General features: G+C 46.8%; 1 protein-coding gene across 6 annotated transcripts in view; it reads left to right on the top strand.

Annotated features, from left to right (window-relative positions):
• The window catches only part of LOC139265868 (ubiquitin carboxyl-terminal hydrolase 47-like), a 54750-nt gene that overhangs the window by 24704 nt on the left and 7831 nt on the right, over positions 1-22215 (top strand). For 5 of the 6 annotated variants that reach the window (XM_070883389.1, XM_070883384.1, XM_070883385.1 and 2 more), the window contains 3 exons: positions 12425-12572; positions 12727-12758; positions 14725-14853. In XM_070883389.1, the coding sequence (XP_070739490.1) occupies positions 12425-12572; positions 12727-12758; positions 14725-14853 (309 nt within the window). The remainder of the gene's footprint in view (positions 1-12424; positions 12573-12726; positions 12759-14724; positions 14854-22215) is intronic. The other variant, XM_070883388.1, reaches the window with a different exon arrangement.

Raw genomic sequence — 22215 nt, forward strand, 5'->3', positions numbered from 1 at the left:
GATTCTGGATTCGGATTTCATTTACATTATAACCACAGTGCTAGTGTGAAGTAAAACCACTTTGCATCCATGCAACAGTTATAGCGTATACAGCGATTAAACATACAGAGCAACTGTTATGATCAGATGCACTTAACTCAAAGAATACAACTTACAATCTATATTAATGACCTGGATGAAGGGACTGAGTGTAACGTAGCCAAGTTTGCTGATGCTACAAAGATGGGAGAAAAAGCAATGTGTGAGGAGAAAACAAAAAACCTGCAAAAGGACATACTGGCTAAGTGAGTGGGCAAAATTTGGCAGATGGAGTATAATGTTGGAAAGTGTGAGGTTTATGCACTTTGGCAGAAAAAATCGAAGAGCAAGTTATTATTTAAATAGAGAAAAATTGCAAAGTGCTGCAGTATAGTGGGACCTGGGGGTACTTGTGCATGAAACACAAAAGGTTAATATGCAGGTACAGCAAGTGATCAGGAGGGCCAATGGAATCTTGGTCTTTATTGCAAAGCGGATGCAGTATAAAAGCAGGGAAGTCTTGCTACAGTTCTACAAGGTATTGGTACCTGGAATATTGCGTGCAGTTTTGGTTTCCATATTTAAGGAAGGATATTCTTGCTTTGGAGGCAGTTCAGAGAAGGTTCACTAAGTTGATTCCGTAGATGGGGTTGACTTATGAGGAAAGGTTGAGTAGGTTGGGCCTCCACTCATTGGAATTCAGAAGAATGAGAGGTGATCTTATCGAAACGTATAAGATTATGAGGGGGCTTGACAAGATGGATGCAGAGAGGATGTTTTCACTGATGGGGGAGACTAGAACTAGATGGCATGATCTTAGAATAAGGGGACCGCCCATTTAAAACTGAGATGAGGAGGAATTTCATCTCTCTGAGGGTTGTAAATCTGTGGAATTCTCTGCCTCAGAGAGCTGTGGAAGCCGGGACATTGAATAAATTTAAGACAGAGATAGACAGTTTCTTAACCGTTAAGGGAATAAGGGGTTATGGGGAGCGGGCAGGGAAGTGGACCTGAGTCCATGATTGGATCAGCCATGATCGTATTGATTGGTGGAGCAGGCTCGAGGGGCCGTATGGCCTATTCCTGCTCCTATTTCTTATGTTCTTATGTAACTTGTCTGAGACTATGTTGAGAAATTGTTTTTATATTATGGTAAAACAACAGCCAAAGAGTGTGAACAGAATTGTTGGTCATCTATTGGGTGCGATTTCTAGGATCATCTTTTGGTTAGAATCTGGAGTGTGAATGTGGAGAGTTTGCAGCAGTAGCTGTGATTTGAAATGTGGAACATATCAAAGCATCTTGGAGCAATGGGCGCTGGTAAATCTCATTGTGCATAAAGAAAGCCTGAAGTGACAGCTGAGAACGTGGAGTTTCCTATAGGCTGACAGTTAGCTTTCTGAAGACTTGTCAACATATCAGTCACAGGGCTCTCAAATCTACAGTTTTGTTGCTAGGGAAGCGTTTTCTTCATCCCAGAATGCCCCAAAATCTCATTGTGAAACTCTAAGAGGGAGAAATTGGCTTCCTTTGCACCTCTGGCAGACGGTAACTGGGTGCTAACGACTGGGCGCAGCGAAAGTACTGACGCCATGAACTTTCCTGGCGGTAAACCTTAAAGCCTTGATCTCCTGCGCCGCAGAGATTGTGACGTCATCCATTACCGCCCCAAATCTTAAATTTGCATTTGCCCCCTACAACATTGCCAGGTGTCAACAACAAAGCAGCTGCAGAAGGCATTGGGAGCTCAGCCGGTAATTAAAGGCATTGCTAGCCAAGTAGGCCAAAATTTTATTTTCACCCAACTGCTGCTTTTAAAATTTCCCCCTGCTGTTAAAGTGCTGGGGTTATGGATCGCAGTGCTGTAGCCGGCCAGTTAAAGCCATACCTTCAAATGACCTCAGCGTTGGCCCTTCCCTTTAAGGGAGGGAAGGAGCCTGTGAATCCAGCAGCGCTGCACTGGATATTGTTCAGCGCCTGCCACTACCGCCCCTCTTGCTCCGTTTAGTGCTACAATGGAAGTGGTAGCGCTTAATTTTAAAATTGGGGTACGCCCCTGAAGCTGCACCAGCACCAGCGTCAGGGGACGTGAACCGGGCTGCAGAGGCAAGAACACGGTAGCGCCACATCCCGCTGGGAGAGCCCCGGGTCGACCCTTTTCCCACCTCGCGGCGGAAATTGGCCAGAAACCTGCAAGACTGCCGCGGGCAATGTCAGTGCCAGAATGGTGGGTCGCAAACCAGGCCGACCTCCGATCGTGGGGCGGAAGTTTACGGAGTGGTGTGCTGCGCCGTGCGCCACCATTTTTGTCCTTCAGCCGACTCGTGGGTCGGCCCCGTTGGCTTTGCTGTCGCATGGTCCGGTCTGCCATCGTGCACAAGTAACGCCCCCAAACCCTCCCCAAAGGGAAGTGAAGCGCGGGACATTGCGCACCACTTCCTGTGAAGGACGGTAACCGCAATTTCGTGGACGGGGCATGACTTCTGCGCCAGATGCAGCAATCTTGCCACCCCTCGTAACCCAATTTCACCTCCTTGGAATTCTCTACCCCAACGGGCTGTGGTGCTCAGTCATTGAGTATATTCAAGGCTGAGATGGATTTTTGGACTTGAGGGGGATCAAGGGCTATGGAGATCAGGCGGGAAAGTGGAGTTGAATTTGAACATTATCTATGATCATAGTAATTGGCAGATCAAGCTTGAGGGCCATATGACCACCTGCTGTTCCTAATTCTTATATTCTTAGGGCTAGAAATTGCATAGCACTCCATTTAGGGTGATACTTTTACACTCTCGCAAAAGTTATCGCCAGGCGAAAAAGATTGTCAGCAGATGGGAACTTCCGTTTTATTGCTCCAAGACGGTAGTGGAGCGCTAAATCGAGGGCTGTCACTTCCCTTAGAGTGCTAAAGGGAGTGAGAGGGGTGGTGGTGGCAGAGTGCAGTACAATGTTCCATGCAGCGCTGCCATCTGTACAGGCTCCGTCCCTCGCTTCCCTGGGGTGACTGAGTTTTCCCGCTGTCTCTGTTGGGCCACGGCACCTGCTCTACATAAGAACATAAGAAATAGGAGCAGGAGTAGGCCATTTGGCTCCACCATTTAATAAGATCATGGCAGATCGGATCATGGACTCAGCCCCACTTCCCTGTTCTCTCCCCATAACCCTTTATTCCCTTATCGCTCAAAAATCTGTCTATCTCCGCCTTAAATATATTCAATGACCCAGCCTCCACAGCTTTCTTGGGCAGCGAATTCCACAGACTTACAACCCTCAGAGAAGAAATTCCTCCTCATCTCAGTTTTAAATGGGCGACTCCTTATTCTGATACTATGTCCCCTAGTTTTAGCTTCCCCTATGAGTGGAAATATCCTCTCTGCATCCACCTTGACGAGCCCCCTCATTATCTTAAATGTTTCGATAAGTTCACCTATCGTTCTTCTGAACTCCAATGAGTATAGGCCCAACCTATCTTCATAAGTCAACCCCCTCATTCCAGAATCAACCTTGTGAACCTTGTCTGAACGGCCTCCAATTCAAGTACATCCTTCCAAACTAAGTCTCGTATTGGACTGTACAGCCATCTAAGAATTCGTGTTAAGAGTGGAAGCAAGTCTTCCTCGATTCCGAGGGACTGCCTATGATGATGATGATCCTTCCTTAAATACAGAGACCAAAACTGTATGCAGTACTCTAGGTGTGGCCTCACCAATACCCTGTACAGTTGTAACAGGACTTCTCTGCTTTTATACTCTATCCCCCGTGCAATAAAGGCCAACATTCAATGTGCCTTCCTGATTACTTGCTGTACCTGCATACTAACCTTTTGTGTTTCATGCACAAGGACTTCCAAGTCCTGCTGTACTGCAGCATTTTGCAAATTTTCTCCATTTTAAATTATAATTTACTTTTTAAAAATTTTTCTGCCAAAGTTCCCCACATTATTTAGCCTGTCTATATCCCTTTGCAGATTTTTTGTGTCCTCCTCACAATTTGCTTTCCCACCCATCTTTGTAATATCAGCAAACTTGACTACATTACACTCAGTCCCTTCATCCAAGTCATTAATATAGATTGTAAATAGTTGAGGCCCCTGCACCGATCCCTGCGGCATCCCATATAATTAATGTTTGCCAACCGGAAAATGACCCATTTATCCCAACTCTCTCTCTTCTGTTAGTTAGCCAATCCTCTATCCATGCTAATATGTTACCCCCAACCTCGTGAACTTTTTTCTTGTGCACTAATCTTTTATGTGGCACCATATCGAATGCCTTCTGGAAATCCAAATACACCACATCCACTGGTCCCCCCTTATCCACCCTGCTCATTACATTCTCAAAGAACTCCAGCAAATTTGTCAAACATTATTTCCCTTTCATAAAACCATGCTGACTTTGCTTGATTGAATTATGCTTTTCCAAATGTCCTGCTACTGCTTCCTTAATAATGGACTTCAGCATTTTCCCAACGACAGATGTAGGCTAACTGGTCTATAGTTTCTTACTTTCTGTCTGCCTCCTTTTTTAAATAGGGGCATTACATTTGCAGTTTTCCAATCCACTGGGATCTCCCAGAATCCAGGGGACTTTGGTAGATTACAATCAATACATCCACTATCTCTGCAGGCACTTATTTTAAGACCCTAGGATGTAAGTCATCAGGTCCAGGGGACTTGTCTGCCTTTAGTCCCATTATTTTACCGAGTACTACTTCTTTAGTGATTGTATTAAGTTCCTCCCTCCCTATAGCCCCTTGATTATCCACTATTGGGATGTTTTTAGTGTCTTCTACCGTGAAGACCGATACAAAGTATTTGTTCAGTGTCTCTGCCATTTCCCTGTTCCCCATTATTAATTCCCAAGTCTCATCCTCCAGAGGACTAAATTTACTTTAGCCACTCTACGTCCAATTCTGCCCCAAGACTCTTGAGAAGGCAGGGATAAGCAATCGCAGGTTCGAAATACAGCAAAAAAAAAACTACATTTGCCCGACCTGACCATCACTGCCTTTAAATAGCGCTCACCAAGCGGCCAGCCGATATGACAACACCGCCTGCAGCTATCATTGTTGACGCCCGACGATGCTGCAGGGGGTGGGAGCGAATATTGCCTCCGGGGTGAAAATGGGGTGCTGCGTACAATGGTGATGTCGTCATCGCCAATGCAACAGAGGGGGGTTGCTAATGGGAGGTGCAAACAACCTGAATTTCTAGGCCTATGCCTCTTAGTTCTAGCTTCTCCAGCCAGGGGAAACAACTTCTCAGCATCTACCCTGTCAATCCCTCTCAGAATCTTATATATTTCAATGAGATCACCTCTCATTTTTCTAAACTCCAGGGAGTACAGGCCCAATATTCTCAATCTCTCCATATAGGACAATCCTCTCATCCCAGGGACAAATATAGTAAACCTTCGTTGCACCGCCTCTAAACCAAGTGTGTCCTTCCTCAGATAAGGAGTCCAAAATGTTGCATAGTATTCCAGGTGTGGTCCCACCAAAGCGCTGTATAATTGTCGCAAGACTTCCTTATTCTTGTATTCCAACATCCTTGCAACAAAGTTCAGCATGCCATTTACCTTCCTAATTGCTTGCTGTATCTGCATGCTAACTCGCTGTATAGGAGGACACTTAACTCTCTCTGAAAACAACATGTAATGGTTTCTCAAATTGAAAAAAATATTCTGCTTATCTAGAGTCTGACAGTGGGCAGGGGAGGTGCTATGGAAGTCAACACCGACTTGAGAGCCTCAGATCCCAGGTATCCTGTTCAAAAAGACGGATACTGGATGAACATCATACCTAGATGGGGACTCTGAGGATCTTCTCTAAGCACCTGAAACAGGTGGCAGGTCTGATGGTGAAGTCGGTACCATCCATTCTCCGTGTATCTGAGATACATTTGAAACGGTGCCAAACTACTTGGAATGAGTGGCAGTTCCATGACCTTCTGCATCCATGCACCCCAACTGAGAGGGCTCCAGAATGGTTAGTGACTGTAACATGGAGGCATTGACCACTGTCCAACAGGCCTCAAGAGAACCATGCCAACCTGATTCCAAGTACCTCAGCATGCCATCGTTCAAGGTCTGTCATCGCACTAATTAGTAGACAGGCAGATCGAGGACCCAGCACAACTGGTGAGGTACGAGTCACCGTCATGATGCTGTCCTTATTCTTGAGGTGAACTCAGGGAATCATTCAGTCAGCGCTCCCCTCAGATACCTGCTCATGTAGCTGGCAGGAGACAGCACCAGGTTGCCCAAGCAACGACAATAATGACGGAACTTGTAGGACAATTCTGGAACCCACAAGTCCTCAGATAACATTCCGTTTGTGTCATTAAAGACATGATACCATTGTGCAGCCAAGCACCACAGGCTGTGTCATTACTGCAGTTGAATGGGGAACCTGGTCGTGTCTCCTGCCATAAGTCGGTATCTGAGGGGAGAACTGATTGAAAGGTTCCCATGAGCTTTCTTCAAGAATAAGGATACCATCACGGCATCCCCCACCCTCTGTTTGCACCGAGCTGTAGCTCCAAAATAGATTTAAGAAGAGTGGGTGTGCAGTTTACTGATGGGCTGTGGCTGTGCACTTTCCTGCTAAATCCTCCTAGTGTGTAACCGGAGCACCAAAGTTGAAACTGTCACCTTAATGTGCCGCACTGACCTGAAAACAAATATGCATAACTTTGCGGCAAGTAGCACACTAGCCGAATACATATTAGAAAGAGTTTCAGAAAATTAGCTTTTAATATGGGGACACTAATTTTTTTAATCTTTTTAAAAAAGTTGATATGACTTGTGGAAATCCCTATTTTGGGATAACGTCAAATTCTTAGTTTGGGTTTGCTTCCCCTCGTATTTTTCCCTTTTCTCCTAAAGGCGTGGACTTGTGCTGGAAACCATTACAGTAATTCACACGAGGGGTTATTCTTCTAATCGGAGCCTAGATAGTGAACCCTGGTAGTCTGTTGCACCATGGTGGACATCACATTGTCCAATCCTGATCTTGCCCACACCTGATGTTGTCATACAGTGTCCACACACGTGCGGTTTCAAGTACCAGTTGCTGAAAACTATCAGGAATAGGAATTTTGGTTGATTTTTGTTTACTTTCCTTAGCCAACACCCCTCTTGCTGGATTGACTGAAACCAACCAACAAATATTGGATTGAACCTCAAATGTCAATTGCTAACATTATAGCTCCATCTAAATTATTAAGAAGCAGGATGGTCTGAGACCTCTTGGCTAGTCATTGCAACCTCAATGCTATGTGTTGTGTATCTGTAAAGCATGCACTCCCATGTTCTGCCACCAGGGAACTCATCCCCTGAAGTCCCAAGGGATCCCAGCATCCCTTGGGAGCACTGTATATAAGCCGGCCCCTAAGGCCTGTTCCTCACTCTGGAGTGTCTTATTAAAGACTGAGGTCACTGTTACTTTAACCTCCCTGTGTGCAGCCTCATCTGTGTTCGGTTCGTATTCTCATCGCCAGTTATTGTGTTCCTAACACAAAGATGCAGCAAACTGTGGGCATCCTGGAGAAGTTCTCGGAGGGTGAGGACTGGGAAGCCTATGTCGAACGGCTAGACCAGTACTTTGTAGCCAACGAGCTGGACGGAGAAGGAAGCCCTGCAAAAAGGAGAGCGGTCCTCTTCACAGTCTGCGGGGCACCGACCTACAGCCTCATGAAGAATCTTCTGGCTCCGGTGAAACCCACAGATAAGTCGTTTGAGGAGCTGTGTACACTGGTTCGGGAGCATCTTAACCCGAAGGAGAGTGTGCTGATGGCGAGGTATCGGTTCTACACGTGCCAGCGATCTGAAGGTCAGGAAGTGGCGAGCTACGTTGCCAAGCTAAGGCAACTTGCAGGACAATGTGAATTTGATGGCTAGCTGGAGCAAATGCTCAGAGACTTTTTTTGTACTAGGCATTGGCCACGAGACCATCCTACGAAAACTTTTGACTGTAGAGACACCGACCCTCAGTAAGGCCATTGCGATAGCACAGGTGTTTATGTCCACCAGTGATAACACCAAACAAATCTCTCAGCACACAAGTGCTAGCAATGTTCATGCATTAACTGGAACTGTGTTTGCGAGTAGAAATATACAGGGCAGAACCCACGAGTCTGTAACTGCAAGCAGGCCTCAGGTGACCCAGATGACTCAGAATCCCCCAACAAAGGATGAATGCAAGGCAATTCACACCTTGTTGGCGTTGTGGAGGCTTCCATTCAGCCTATTCATGCCACTTCAAAGGGTATGTTTGCAAGAGCTGTGGAACAATGGGGCACCTCCAACGAGCTTGCAAACGTGCTGCAAGCTCTGCAAAACCTGCTAACCACCACGTGGCAGAGGAAGATCGGTCCATGGTGGATCAAAGCAATTTCAAGCCTCAGAGTGGAGGCAGATGCTAAAGTACACGGGGTGCATACATTTTCAACGAAATGTCCACCTATAATGCTAAACGTAAAATTGAATAGCTTACCCAATTGAATAGCCAATGAGTAAAACGATGTTTGAGAGACTGTGATGCAACAGGGCATTCAGACCAGCCCTGAGCCCCATCCACACGAAACTGAGAACATACACCAAAGAGCTTATCACTGTCCTCGGCAGCGCCATGGTCAAGGTCACCTATGAGGGCATGGTGCACAAACTGCCACTTTGGATTGTCCTGGGCGATGGCCCCACATTGCTTGGAAGGAGCTGGCTGGGCAAAATCCGCTGGAACTGGGATGACATCCGAGCGCTATCACATGTCGATGAGGCCTCATGTACCCAGGTTCTGAACAAATTTCCTTCCCTTTTTGAGCCAGGCATTGGAAACTTTTCTGGGGCGAAGGTGTGGATCCACTTGGTCCCAGAGGCACGACCCATTCACCACAAGGCGCGAGCGGTACCTCACATGATGAGGGAGAGAGTGGAAATCGAGCTGGACAGGCTGCAATGCGAGGGCATCATCTCCCCAGTGGAATTCAGCAAGTGGGCCAGCCCGATTGTTCCGATACTCAAAAGTGATGGCACGGTTAGGATTTGCAGCGATTATAAAGTAACTATTAATCGTTTCTCACTACAGGACCAATACCCGCTACCTAAGGCAGACGACCTATTTGCGACGCTGACAGGAGGCAAGACGTTCAGCAAGCTCGACCTGACTTAGGCCTACATGACACAGGAGTTGGAGGAGTCTTCGAAGGGCCTCACCTGTATCAACAGGCACAAGGGACTGTTCATCTACAACAGATGCCCATTTGGAATTCGGTCAGTTGCAGCGATCTTCCAGAGAAACATGGAGAGCCTACTCAAGTCGGTACCATACACGGTGGTTTTGCAGGACGACATATTGGTCACGAGTCGGGATACCGCCGAGCACCTACAAAACCTGGAGGAGGTCCTCCAGCGACTGGATCTGGAGGAGGTCCTCCAGCGACTGGATCGCGTAGGGCTGCGGCTGAAGAGGTTGAAATGCGTCTTCGTGGCAAGAGAAGTAGAGTTTTTGGGGAGAAAGATCGCAGCGGACGGCATTTGGCCCACAGCCTCTGGCTTGGCGTCTATCAGGAACGCGCCCAGGCCACGGAGCGGAGCTGCGGTCGATCCTGGGACTCCTCAACTATTTTGGTAACTTCTTACCGAGGTTAAGTACCCTTTTAGAGCCCCTACATGTGTTATTGCACAAAGGTGAGAACTGGGTATGGGGAAAAAAACAAGTAATTGCTTTTGAGAAAGCCAGAAACGTTTTATGCTCCAACAAGCTGCTTGTATTGTATAACCCGTGTAAAAGACTTGTGCTAGCAAGTGACGCGTCGTCGTACGGAGTCGGGTGTGTATTACTACAAGCTAACGTTGCGGGGAAGTTGCAACCTGTCGCCTGTGCTTCCAGAAGCTTGTCTAAGGCCAAGAGGGCCTACAGCATGATTGAGAAAGAGGCATTAGCGTGTGTGTTCGGGGTAAAGAAAATGCATCAGTATCTGTTTGGCCTCAAATTTGAGCTGGAAACCGATCACAGGCCCCTCACATTCCTGTTGGCTGAAAACAAGGGGATAAATACTAATGCCTCAGCCCGCATACAAAAGTGGGCACTCGCGCTATCAGCGTATAACTATACCATCCGCCACAGGCCAGGCACCGAGAACTGTGCGGATGCTCTGTCGGCTACCATTGCCCACCACGGGGGTGGAAATGGCGCAGCCTGCAAACTTGTTGATGGTGGCGCAGCCCGCAGACTTATTGATTGTCATGGAAGTGTTTGAAAATGATAAATCACCTGTCACGGCCTGCCAGATTAGGACTCGGACCAGCCAAGATCCTCTGCTGTCTCTAGTAAAAAACTGTGTACTACATGGGAGCTGGGCCAGCATCCCCGTTGAAACGCAAGAGTCAATCAAACCGTTCCAGCGGCGAAAGATCGAGCTGTCCATTCAGGCAGTCTGTCTGTTGTGGGGTAACTGCATAGTGCTACTAAAAAAGGGCAGGGAGACGTTCATCTTGGATCTCCACAGCACACACCCCGGTATAGTAATGATGAAAGCGATAGCCAGATCGCATGTGTGATGGCCCAGTATCGACTCTGACTTGGAGTCCAGTGTACGGCAATGCAGTGTATGTGCTCAGTTGAGCAATGTGCCCAGAGAGGCACCACTAAGTTTGTGGTCCTGGCCCTCCAGACCATGGTCGAGGATCCATGTTGACTATGCGGGCCCGTTTCTCGGTAAAATGTTCCTGGTGGTGGTTGATGCTTTTTCAAAATGGATTGAATGTGAAATAATGTCGGGAAGCACCGCCGCCGCCACCATTGAAAGCCTGAGGGCCATGTTTGCTACCCACGGCCTGCCTGACATACTGGTCAGTGACAACGGGCCATGTTTCACCAGTGCCGAATTTAAAGAATTCATGACCCGCAATGGGATCAAACATGTCAGCTGGGCCCCATTTAAACCAGCCTCCAATGGGCAGGCAGAGCGGGCAGTACAAACCATCAAACAGGGCCTTAAACGCTCACTCCAAACCCGCCTGTCCCAAGTACTGCTCAGCTACCACACGAGACCCCACTCGCTCACAAGTGTGCCCCCGGCTGAGCTATTCATGAAAAGGACACTTAAAACCAGACTCTCGCTGGTTCACCAACCTGCGTGATCAGGTAGAGAGCAGGCGGCAGCAACAAAATGTAAACGATGGTCGTGGGAAATTGATCTGAATGACCCTGTGTATGTCCTAAACTATGGACATGGTCCCAAGTGGATCGCGGGCACGGTGATAGCTAAAGAAGGGAATAGGGTGTTTGTAGTCAAACTAGACGATGGCCAAATTTGCAGAAAGCACCTGGACCAAATGAGGCTGCGGTTCACAGACTGCCCTGAACAACCCACAGCAGACACCACCTTTATCGAGCCACAACACACACCCAAAGGATCAACGACACCACCCCAGACCAGGAATTCTAACCCATTACACCCAACAGCCCAGCAAGGCCAGGCTCACCTAGCAGCCCTGCAGGGTCAACAACACGCCAGCCCAGCGAGGGCACAGCCAACACACCAGAACAGACATTTGTACCGAGGCGGTCCACCAGAGAAAGAAAGGCTCCCGACCGCCTCACCTTGTAAATAGTTTTCACTTTGACTTTGTGGGGGGAGTGATGTTGTGTATCTGTAAAGCATGCACTCCCATGTTCCGCCACCAGGGAGCTCATCCCCTGAAATCCCAAGGGATCCCAGCATCCCTTGGGAGCACTGCATATAAGCCGGCCCCGAAGGCCTGTTCCTCACTCTGGAGTGTCTTATTAGCGACTGAGGTCACTGTTGCTTTAACCTCCCTGTGTGCAGCCTCATCTGTGTTAGGAACTTTGAGTGTTAAATTTGGTGTCAGCCTTGGCTCAGTTAAGCATTGGCCGTGGCTCAGTTCACAACAGAAGAACAGAAGAAACAGGAGCAGGATTAGACCATTCAGCCCTTCGCGCCTGCTCCGCTATTCAATAAGACCATGGCTGACCTCCTGCCTCAACTCATGTTGAGTTGGAAAAGGAGCCACCAATGGCCACTGATTGGAAAAATTGAGGGTGAAATTCAAATTCTGGCCATGCAATCTGCACCTTGTAAAATGGGCATTCGACTTCCAAATATCACGTTGCAATCTGTGTCGCTTGATCTGGACCACAAGTGCGGCAAACACCATATTGGTTCAGGTGACTTTTAGTTGTCCACGATGTCTGTCTGAAACTGCCATTAGGGTGCTTATGCCAGTTGTAGGACCTCAAATGGGAAATTTAGTCGAAGTAGGCAGATATTGTGCTGGGAAAAAGAGACCCACTGTTAGGGGTCAGGGCAGGTGATCTGCTCATCAGAAACTCTATCCAATTGTCAAACAACTAATGTCCTGTGATCTTTCATCCTCCATTACAGGAATATAATGCCTTCAATAATCATCAGTCACAAAATATAGGCAGAGGACAGCCTTCAATTCAAGCAGTTGTATTTCAGGAGGAAGATCCTGGGGAGGCAGACAGAACTGTTGGACATGATGCAGTGAGAAAGCCTGTGGCAGCTCAAGGTTTGTTGGACTCATCAGGAGCATTCTATTAGCGTGGACTGTGGACCAGAGCAGCTATTGCAAGAAACCTGACTGGCATCATGCAAATGCGGCTGTGAGACTTCCAGTTAAAAGCCCACAATTCTAATATGTTTCTTTTATTTTTCCCCTTTAGATCAGTCACAGCAAAATTCCACAGAAGAAACGGTAAAGGAAGAAGAAATTGAAAGCGGGCCGGTTCCCTTCTACCTCTGTCTAAACCCCTAATTATTCATGGTGTATTTAACCCTTTCTCCCTCACTCACCAGTCCAAAGAAATCCACACAGGCTGGTGGGGAGTCGTCGGGTGTGTGGTGGGGTGGGAGAATGTGGTGCGGGAGGCGGTGTAGAATCCATATGGTTCCGATGATGGTTTGTCATTGTGTGAGCTGCAGAACAAGACGTTGCAGGGAGGAGTCCCAGGTGTCAGTGGAGTCTGACAGTGGGCAGGGGAGGAGTCACAGAAGTCAACCCCTACTTGGAGCCTCAGATCCCCAGTGCCCTGCTCTAAAAGTGTGGATGAGTATCATACCGACGTGTGGGATTTAAGGATCATCTCAGAGGACCTAAACACATGGGAGGTATTATGGTGAGGCCAGTATCATTCATTCTGCCAGTATCTGAGATACATTTGAAATGGTGCCAAACTATTTGGAATGAGTGACAGTTCCATGAACTTCTGCCTCCATGCACCCCAACTGAGAGGCCTCCAGAATGGTTAGTGACTGCCACATGGAGGCATTGACCACTGTCCAACAGGCCTCAAGAAAACCATGCCAACCTCACTGCCATCTTTCAAGGTCTGTCATCGCACTGATCATCATTAGACAGGCAGATTGAGAACCAGCACAAGTGGTGAGGTACGAGGCACTCTCGTGATGCTGTCCTTACTCTTGAAGTGAGCTCACGGGAATCTTTCAGTCAGCTCTCCCCTCAGATATCGGCTCATGTAGCTGATAGGAGACAGGATCAGGTTGCCCATGCAATGGCAGTATTGACGCAGCCTGTGGAACAATCCTGGAACTCACTTGCCTTCAGATAAATTTCCATTTATGTCCCAAAAGGCGTATGATACCATCGTGCAGCCAAGCACCCCTGGCACTCCCCACCCTCCGTTTGCACCTAGCTTCAGCTCCAGGATAGATTTAAGAACAGTACAAAGAGGCACCAGGAAGAAATATGGTTCGAAAAGGAACTATTAATGTTGACATTTAAAAAGTATTAACTTATTGTAAATATTAACATATAGGGTAAAAAACTTAGATATGAAGTGAAGTGTTGGGTTAAGTTAGGATCTCTATCAGAGTTGGGTTAATTTAGGGCCACATTTATCCCTCAACCAACACCAGATAATCTGGTCAGTTATATCGTTGCTGTTTGTTCGAGCTTGCTGTGTCTGCCTGCGTTTCCCTACTTTACAACAACAACTTGCATTTATATAGTGCCTTTAAAGTATTAACATCACTCGAGGCACATCACAGGAGTGTTATCAAACAAAATTAGACAACAGTCATTACACTTCAAAATATCTTGTAAAGCGCTTTGGACATCCTGAGTTCGATCGTTCTTTCTTTCTGAAACCTGGCACCTCTGACTGAGAGTCTGAACACAGTTGAGGAGAGTTTTGCTGATTTTAAAACCATAAAAAATGTGTTATTTCAATTTTAAGAAAGTAACTTTGAAGATAAGACAATTGCATTGCTTTGTACTTGGATAAAATATAATCGAAAAATGGCAAATACTGAAATGATAACAGAAAATACTGGAAAAACACATCACGTCAGTCAGCATCTGTTAAGAGAAAAGATATATTTCGGTTGTGTACCCTTCATCAGAAAACTGGAGTATCCGTCTAAAGTGACTCTCCCATCACTCACAACTCTGGGACGCTCCACCTAACCGATATTGGCAGCCCCTGCATTGTGGGGAGGGGGTCCTTTGCATGATTGGAATGAGCTGCCAATGTCTTGTCCTCTCAATAACATTAAAAAATACCTCCGTTTGTCATAGTACTAGTAGAGGGTGCAAATACAGGCACACAATCAGTCAATGCAAAGATAAGTTTTATATAAGAACATTCTTGTTACAAGAAGAAAGACATCACATCTTGCTGTTTCATTTCTCTTATTTTTAGGAGAGAAAGTATGAGCTGTTTGCAATATGGCACCACAGTGGAGAATATGGGAGTGGCCACTATTATGCTGAAATCAAATCAGTCGATGATGGTAATTGGTACTGCTTTAACGACCAAATTGTTGAGAAGGTAACTGCAATCAGTAGAATAAAAATGTCTCCAAAGCACTAATGGGTAGGAATTTTTTCAATTCCATGAAAGAGAGGAGTGGAATCAGAGAGCACATCACCTCATGCTGTTGTGGTGTATTCACTAGGGAAATGTCTGTCTTCTCAGTTCGGGATAACGTGTTCTAGAACATAAGGAAGAAAGTTCTGTCAAAAATGGAGCTAGAGTATCGGCTGAATAAAAGGAGCTGATTGATGGCATAAGGTGATTAATTATAGTGGAATAGTAGGGCTAATTTTAACGACTGCTGGCTTGTTCTTGGTGCTGTGCGGCAGTTGGTGAGAGGCGGGAGCAGCGTCGGTGCGGCCTATAAAAGGCCCAGCGGGAGCTCGAGAACCAGCGGCAGTTGGTGAGAGGCGGGAGCAGCGTCGGAGCGGCCTATAAAAGGCCCAGCGGGAGCTCGAGAGCGAGAGGCGGGAGCAGCGTCAGAGCGGCCTATAAAAGGCCCAGCGGGAGCTCGAGAGCCAGCGGCAGTTGGTGAGAGGCGGGAGCAGTGTCAGAGCGGCCTATAAAGGCCCAGCGGGAGCTCGAGAGCCAGCGGCAGTTGGTGAGAGGCGGGAGCAGCGTCAGAGCGGCCTATAAAGGCCCAGCGGGAGCTCGAGAGCCAGCGGCAGTTGGTGAGAGGCGGGAGCAGCGTCAGAGCGGCCTATAAAAGGCCCAGCGGGAGCTCGAGAGCCAGCGGCAGTTGGTGAGAGGCGGGAGCAGTGTCGGAGCGGCCTATAAAGGCCCAGCGGGAGCTCGAGTACCAGCGGCAGTTGGTGAGAGGCGGGAGCAGTGTCGGAGCGGCCTATAAAGGCCCAGCGGGAGCTCAAGAGCCAGCGGCAGTTGGCGAGAGGCGGGAGCAGCGTCGGAGCGGCCTATAAAGGCGTACTTGTGCAGCTACAGCGTGAGAGAAAGCAAAAAAGTAGTAGAAAGGACTCAAAAGGTGACGTCACAGCCAATGGGGTAAGTGATTGGCTGGTGATTGGTGAGTAGCTTTTCTTTTTATTTTTATATCAGTAAGTAAACTGTAACATTGTTATTACCAATTTAAGGATATCTAGGGGTTAAGGTATGGCAGGAGAGATCGGTCACGTGATATGCTCCTCCTGTACCATGTGGGAACTTGGGGACAGTTCCGGTGTCCCTGACGACTACGTGTGTGAGAAGTGTGTCCGCTTCCGTCCCCTGACAGACCGCGTTGCGGAATTGGAGCTGAAGGTGGATTCACTCTGGAGCATCCACGATGCTGAGAATGACACAAGTGGCACGTGTAGTGAGTTGGTCTTACCGCATGAGAAGGATCCACAGCCAGATAGGGAATGGAAGACCAACAGGAAGAGTAGTACAAAGAAGGTAGTGCTGGGGTCCCATCTGGTCATCCCCCTGCAAAACAGATGCACTGCTTTGAGTGCTGTTGAGGGAAATGACTCATCAGGGGAGAGCAGCAGCAGCCAAGTTCATGGCACCGTGGCTGGCTCTATTGTACAGGAGGACATAAAAAAGAGTGGGAGAGCGATAGTGATAGGGGATTCAATCATAAGGGGAATAGATAGGCGTTTCTGCGGCCGCAATCGAGACTCCAGGATGGTATGTTGCCTCCCTGGTGCAAGGGTCAAGGATGTCTCCAAGCGAGTGCAGGACATTCTAAAAAGGGAGGGAGAACAGCCAGTTGTCATGGTGCACATTGGTACCAACGACATAGGTAAAAAAAGGGATGAGGTCCTACGAGACGAATTTAAGGAACTAGGAGCTAAATTTTAAAAGTAGGACCTCAAAAGTAGTAATCTCGGGATTGCTACCAGTGCCACGTGCTCGTCAGAGTAGGAATCGCAGGATAGCACAGATGAATACGTGGCTTGAGAAGTGCTGCAGCAGGGAGGGATTCAAATTCGTGGGGCATTGGAACAGGTTCTGGGGGAGGTGGGACCAGTACAAACTGGACGGTCTGCACTTGGGCAGGACCGGAACCAATATCCGAAGGGGAGTGTTTGCTAGTGCTGTTGGTGATGAGTTAAACTAATATGGCAGGGGGATGGGAACAAATACAGGGAGACAGAGGGAAACAAAAGACAGAAAAGAGATGAGTAAAAGTGGAGGGCAGAGAAACCAAAGGCAAGAAACAAAAAGGGCCACTGAATATAAAAGGGCTGCAGGAGGGGTTAAAACTAAAAATCATGGTTTAAAAACTAGGATGAAAACACTCTACCTAAATGCACGCAGCATTCGAAATAAAGTAAATGAGTTGACGGCACAAATCATTACAAATGGGTATGATTTGGTGGCCATTACAGAAACATGGTTGCAAGGTGGCCAAGACTGGGAATTAAACATACAGGGGTATCTGACGATTCAGAAAGATAGGCAAGAAGGGAAAGGAGGTCGGGTAGCTCTGTTAATAAAAGATGATATCAGGGCAGTTGTGAGGGATGATATTGGCTCCAATGAACAAAATGTTGAATCATTGTGGGTGGAGATTAGAGATAGTAAGGGGAAAAAGTCACTGGTGGGCGTAGTTTATAGGCCCTCAAATAATAACTTCATGGTGGGGCGGGCAATAATCAAGGGAATAATGGAGGCATGTGAAAAAGGAATAGCAGTAGTGATGGGGGATTTTAACCTACATATCGATTGGTCAAATCAAATCGCACGGGGTAGCCTGGAGGAGGAATTCATAGAATGCATACGGGATTGTTTCTTAGAACAGTATGTAACAGAACCTACAAAGGGAGCAAGCCATCTTAGATCTGGACCTGTGTAATGAGACAGGAAAAATAAACGATCTCCTCGTAAAAGATCCTCTCGGAATGAGTGATCACAATATGGTTGAATTTGTAATACAGATTGAGGATGAGGAAGTTGTGTCAGAAACGAGCGTACTATGCTTAAAGGGGACTACAGTGGGATGAGGGCAGAGTTGGCTAAAGTAGACTGGAAACAAGGACTAAACGGTGGCACAATTGAGGAACAGTGGAGGACTTTTAAGGAGCTCTTTCATAATGCGCAACAAAAATATATTCCAGTGAAAAAGAAGGGCGGCAAGAGAAGGGATAACCAGCCGTGGATAACCAAGGAAATAAAGGAAAGTATCAAATCAAAGACCAATGCATATAAGGTGGCCAAGGTTAGTGGGAAGCTAGAGGATTGGGAAAATTTTAAGCAACAGCAAAGAATGACTAAAAAAGCAATATAGAAAGGGAAGATAGATTACGAAGGTAAACTTGCGCAAAACATAAAAACAGATAGTAAAAGCTTTTACAGATATATAAAACGGAAAAGAGTGACTAAAGTAAATGTTGGTCTCTTAGAAGATGAAAAGGGAGATTTAATAATGGGAAATGTGGAAATGGCTGAGACCTTAAACAATTATTTTGCTTCCGTCTTTACAGTGGAAGACACAAAAACCATGCCAAAATTTGCAGGCCACAGGAATGTGGGAAGGGAGGACCTTGAGACAATCACTATCACTAGGGGGGTAGTGCTGGACAGACTAATGGGACTGAAGGTAGACAAGTCCCCTAGTCCTGATGAAATGCATCCCAGGGTATTAAAAGAGATGGCGGAAGTTATAGCAGATGCATTCGTTATAATCTACCAAAATTCTCTGGACTCTGGGGAGGTACCAGCGGATTGGAAAGCAGCTAATGTAACGCCTCTGTTTAAAAAAGGGGGCAGGCAAAAGGCAGGTAACTATAGGCCGGTTAGTTTAACATCTGTAGTGGGGAAAATACTTGAAACTATCATTAAGGAAGAAATAGCGGGACATCTAGATAGGAATAGTGCAATCAAGCAGACGCAGCATGGATTCATGAAAGGGAAATCATGTTTAACTAATTTACTGGAATTCTTTGAGGATATAACGAGCATGGTGGATAGAGGTGTACCGATGGATGTGGTGTATTTAGATTTCCAAAAGGCATTCGATAAGGTGCCACACAAAAGGTTACTGCAGAAGATAAAGGTACGCGGAGTCAGAGGAAATGTATTAGCATGGATAGAGAATTGGCTGGCGAACAGAAAGCAGAGAGTCGGGATAAATGGTTCCTTTTCCGGTTGGAAATCAGTGGTTAGTGGTGTGCCACAGGGATCAGTGCTGGGACCACAACTGTTTACAATATACATAGATGACCTAGAAGAGGGGACAGAGTGTAGTGCAACAAAATTTGCAGATGACACTAAGATTAGTGGGAAAGCGGGTTGTGTAGAGGACTCAGAGAGGCTGCAAGAGATTTGGATAGGTTAAGCGAATGGGCTAAGGTTTGGCAGATGGAATACAATGTCGGAAAGTGTGAGGTCATCCACCTTGGGGGAAAAAAAACAGTAAAAGGGAATATTATTTGAATGGGGAGAAATTACAACATGCTGTGGTGCAGAGGGACCTGGGGGTCCTTGTGCATGAAGCTCTTTTTGGAGTTCACCTGCAAAAACATAAAACATTAAACGGTGCCACCCGACCTGGGTGACACTCCAGACATTTACAAGGCCCTTTTTTTTTTTCCCCCCTTTTTTTTTTTGTGTTTTTCTTTTTTTTTTTTTGGGCACTAAAATTCCTTGTGCATGAATCCCAAAAGGTTAGTTTGCAGGTGGAGCAGGTAATCAGGAAGGCAAATGGAATGTTGGCCTTCATTGCGAGAGGGATGGAGTACAAAAGCAGGGAGGTCTTGCTGCAACTGTATAAGGTATTGGTAAGGCCGCACCTGGAGTACTGCGTGCAGTTTTGGTCACCTTACTTAAGGAAGGATATACTGGCTTTGGAGGGGGTACAGAGACGATTCGCTAGGCTGATTCCGGAGATGAGGGGGTTACCTTATGATGATAGATTGAGTAGACTGGGTCTTTACTCGTTGGAGTTCAGAAGGATGAGGGGTGATCTTATAGAAACATTTAAAATCATGAATGGGATAGACAAGATAGAGGCAGAGAGGTTGTTTCCACTGGCAGAGGAGACTAGAACTAGGGGGCACAACCTCAAAATACGGGGGAGCCAATTTAAAACCAAGTTGAGAAGGAATTTCTTCTCCCGAAGGGTTGTGAATCTGTGGAATTCTCTGCCCAAGGAAGCAGTTGAGGCTGGCTCATTGAATGTTTTCAAGTCAAAGATAGATAGATTTTTAACCAATAAGGGAATTAAGGGTTACGGGGAGAGGGCGGGTAAGTGGAGCTGAGTCCACGGCCAGATCAGCCATGATCTTATTGAATGGCGGAGCAGGCTCAAGGGGCTAGATGGCCTACTCCTGTTCCGAATTCTTATGTTCTTATGTGCATCAACCCATCTCCAGATCCAACTGCCACCCCCAACCTAATCCAACTCTTATTGGCAACTCTAACATTACACAATTCTGCGTGTAGCCCTAACTTAATCCCATTCTGTGAGCACCCCAAACCTACCCCAACTCTGCTCACAGCCCCACTTTAACCCATCTCTAGTAGCCCCACCTTAACCCAACTCTGCTCATACCCCCAACTTAAGCCCAACTTAGTGAGCACGCCAAACCTAGCCCAACACTGCTAGTAGCCCCATTTTAACCCAACTCTCCTGAGTAGCTGGAACTTAACCCAACTCCTGCTCACAGTCTTAGTTTAACCCAACTCCTTCTGACATCTCACACACTCAAGTGAATAAACTTACATTTGTCATTTCAGCCATTCATAATATGGGAAGGATGGACTTACATGGACAATGGAAGTGTTATTTTTTTTAAAAATATGAACAAAAGAAGCCAAATATGCACTGAAATCGATTAACTTATGGTTGACTCCTATAAGTTAATTCATTTCAGTGCATTAGTATTTTATTTATGTCTGTCTTTTTATAATGCTGTGCTCATCAAGATGAAGGTGTTTATGCACCCACTGCCAACTCAGGTATAGCACAACCAGATGCAGAGTAAAGCAATGTCTTCACTGCCTCCATAACACGTCTCAACCCCATTCTCAGTAAAGCAACCTGTATTGCATCAGCAGTATGACATTTATTTCAATAGCCCATGCTTGCTATTCTGTGGCCTATGTGACTGAGATTGCCAATTAGATCCAAATTAGGGACTGTTTTGAACTGTAGCCCTGTCTCGCTTTGAATTGGATTTAGCCTATCAAAACTTATTTCACATAGGACCCTTGCAAGCAGCAGACAGAGGAGATTTTTCATCTCACTGATATGGGCTGGATTTGAACTTTTGTTTTACATAGGATTACATAGGATATACGGCACAGAAACAGGCCCTTTGGTCCAACCAATTTTATGCTCCACTCGAGCCTCCTCCCATCTTTCCTCATGTAAAACTATCAGCATAACCTTCTATTCCCTTCTCTCTCATATGCTTGTCTAGCCTCCTTTAAATGCATCTATACAATTCGCTTCAACCACTCCCTCTTTGGATAAAGACATTTCTTCTGAATTCCCTATTGGATTTATTGGTGACTATTAAATATTGATGGCCACGGTAAAGTTTCTTCTGAATTCCCTATTAGATGTCTCGAAGACTATCTTATATTGGTGGCCTCTAGTTATGTTCTTCCCCACAAGTGGAAACATTGAATTCACTCTCCAGTGGAAACATAGGCCCCAAGTTTCCACATGATTTGCGCCTGATTTTTAGGAGCAACTGGTGGAGAACGGACTATCTTAGAAATCGCAATTCTCCACATTTTTCTTTTCTGCAGTTCTAGTCAGTTAGAACAGTTTCACTTTGGAACAGAATTTTTTCTTCAAAAGGGGGCATGTCCGGCCACTGACGCCTGATTTGAAAGTTTCCACAGTGAAAACGTACTCCAAACTAACTTAGAATGGAGCAAGTGAAGATTTTTGTAGAACTGAAAAAACCTTGTCTACACATTAAAAAATCAGGCGCAGGTTACAAATTAGGCGTCGGGAACGAGGTGGGGGGGGGGGCGGGGAGGGGGGGAAGGGAAGTCATTAAATTCTATAATAAATCCTTATTTATACTTATACAAATATTATACAAATAAATCCAACCTGAATAAACATTTATAAGCAAAGAAAAGATTAAATAAACCATCCTCCTACCTGTGTGAAAGTGCTTCAGCCAGGGAGAATTCTGCAGGAGGCCTCACAAGTTGAGGCAGCCGTTCGTTCCTGCGGGGGGGGGGGGAGGAGGCAGCCATTCCCGACGGCGGGCGGGCGGGGGGGGGGGGGGAGTGCGGGCCCGACCGACCGCAGCGGGGGGGTGGAGGCAGCCATTCCCGACGGCGGGCGGGCGGGGGGGGGGGGGGGGGGGGGGAGGGAGTGCGGGCCCGACCGACTGACCGAACGCAGCGGGGGGGGGAGGCAGCCGTTCCCGCGAGGGGAGGGGGGGAAGGCCGTCGGGAACGGCTGCCACAACT

This window comes from Pristiophorus japonicus, chromosome 6 (genome assembly GCF_044704955.1).
Source record: "Pristiophorus japonicus isolate sPriJap1 chromosome 6, sPriJap1.hap1, whole genome shotgun sequence".
NCBI classification, from domain to species: Eukaryota; Metazoa; Chordata; class Chondrichthyes; family Pristiophoridae; genus Pristiophorus; species Pristiophorus japonicus.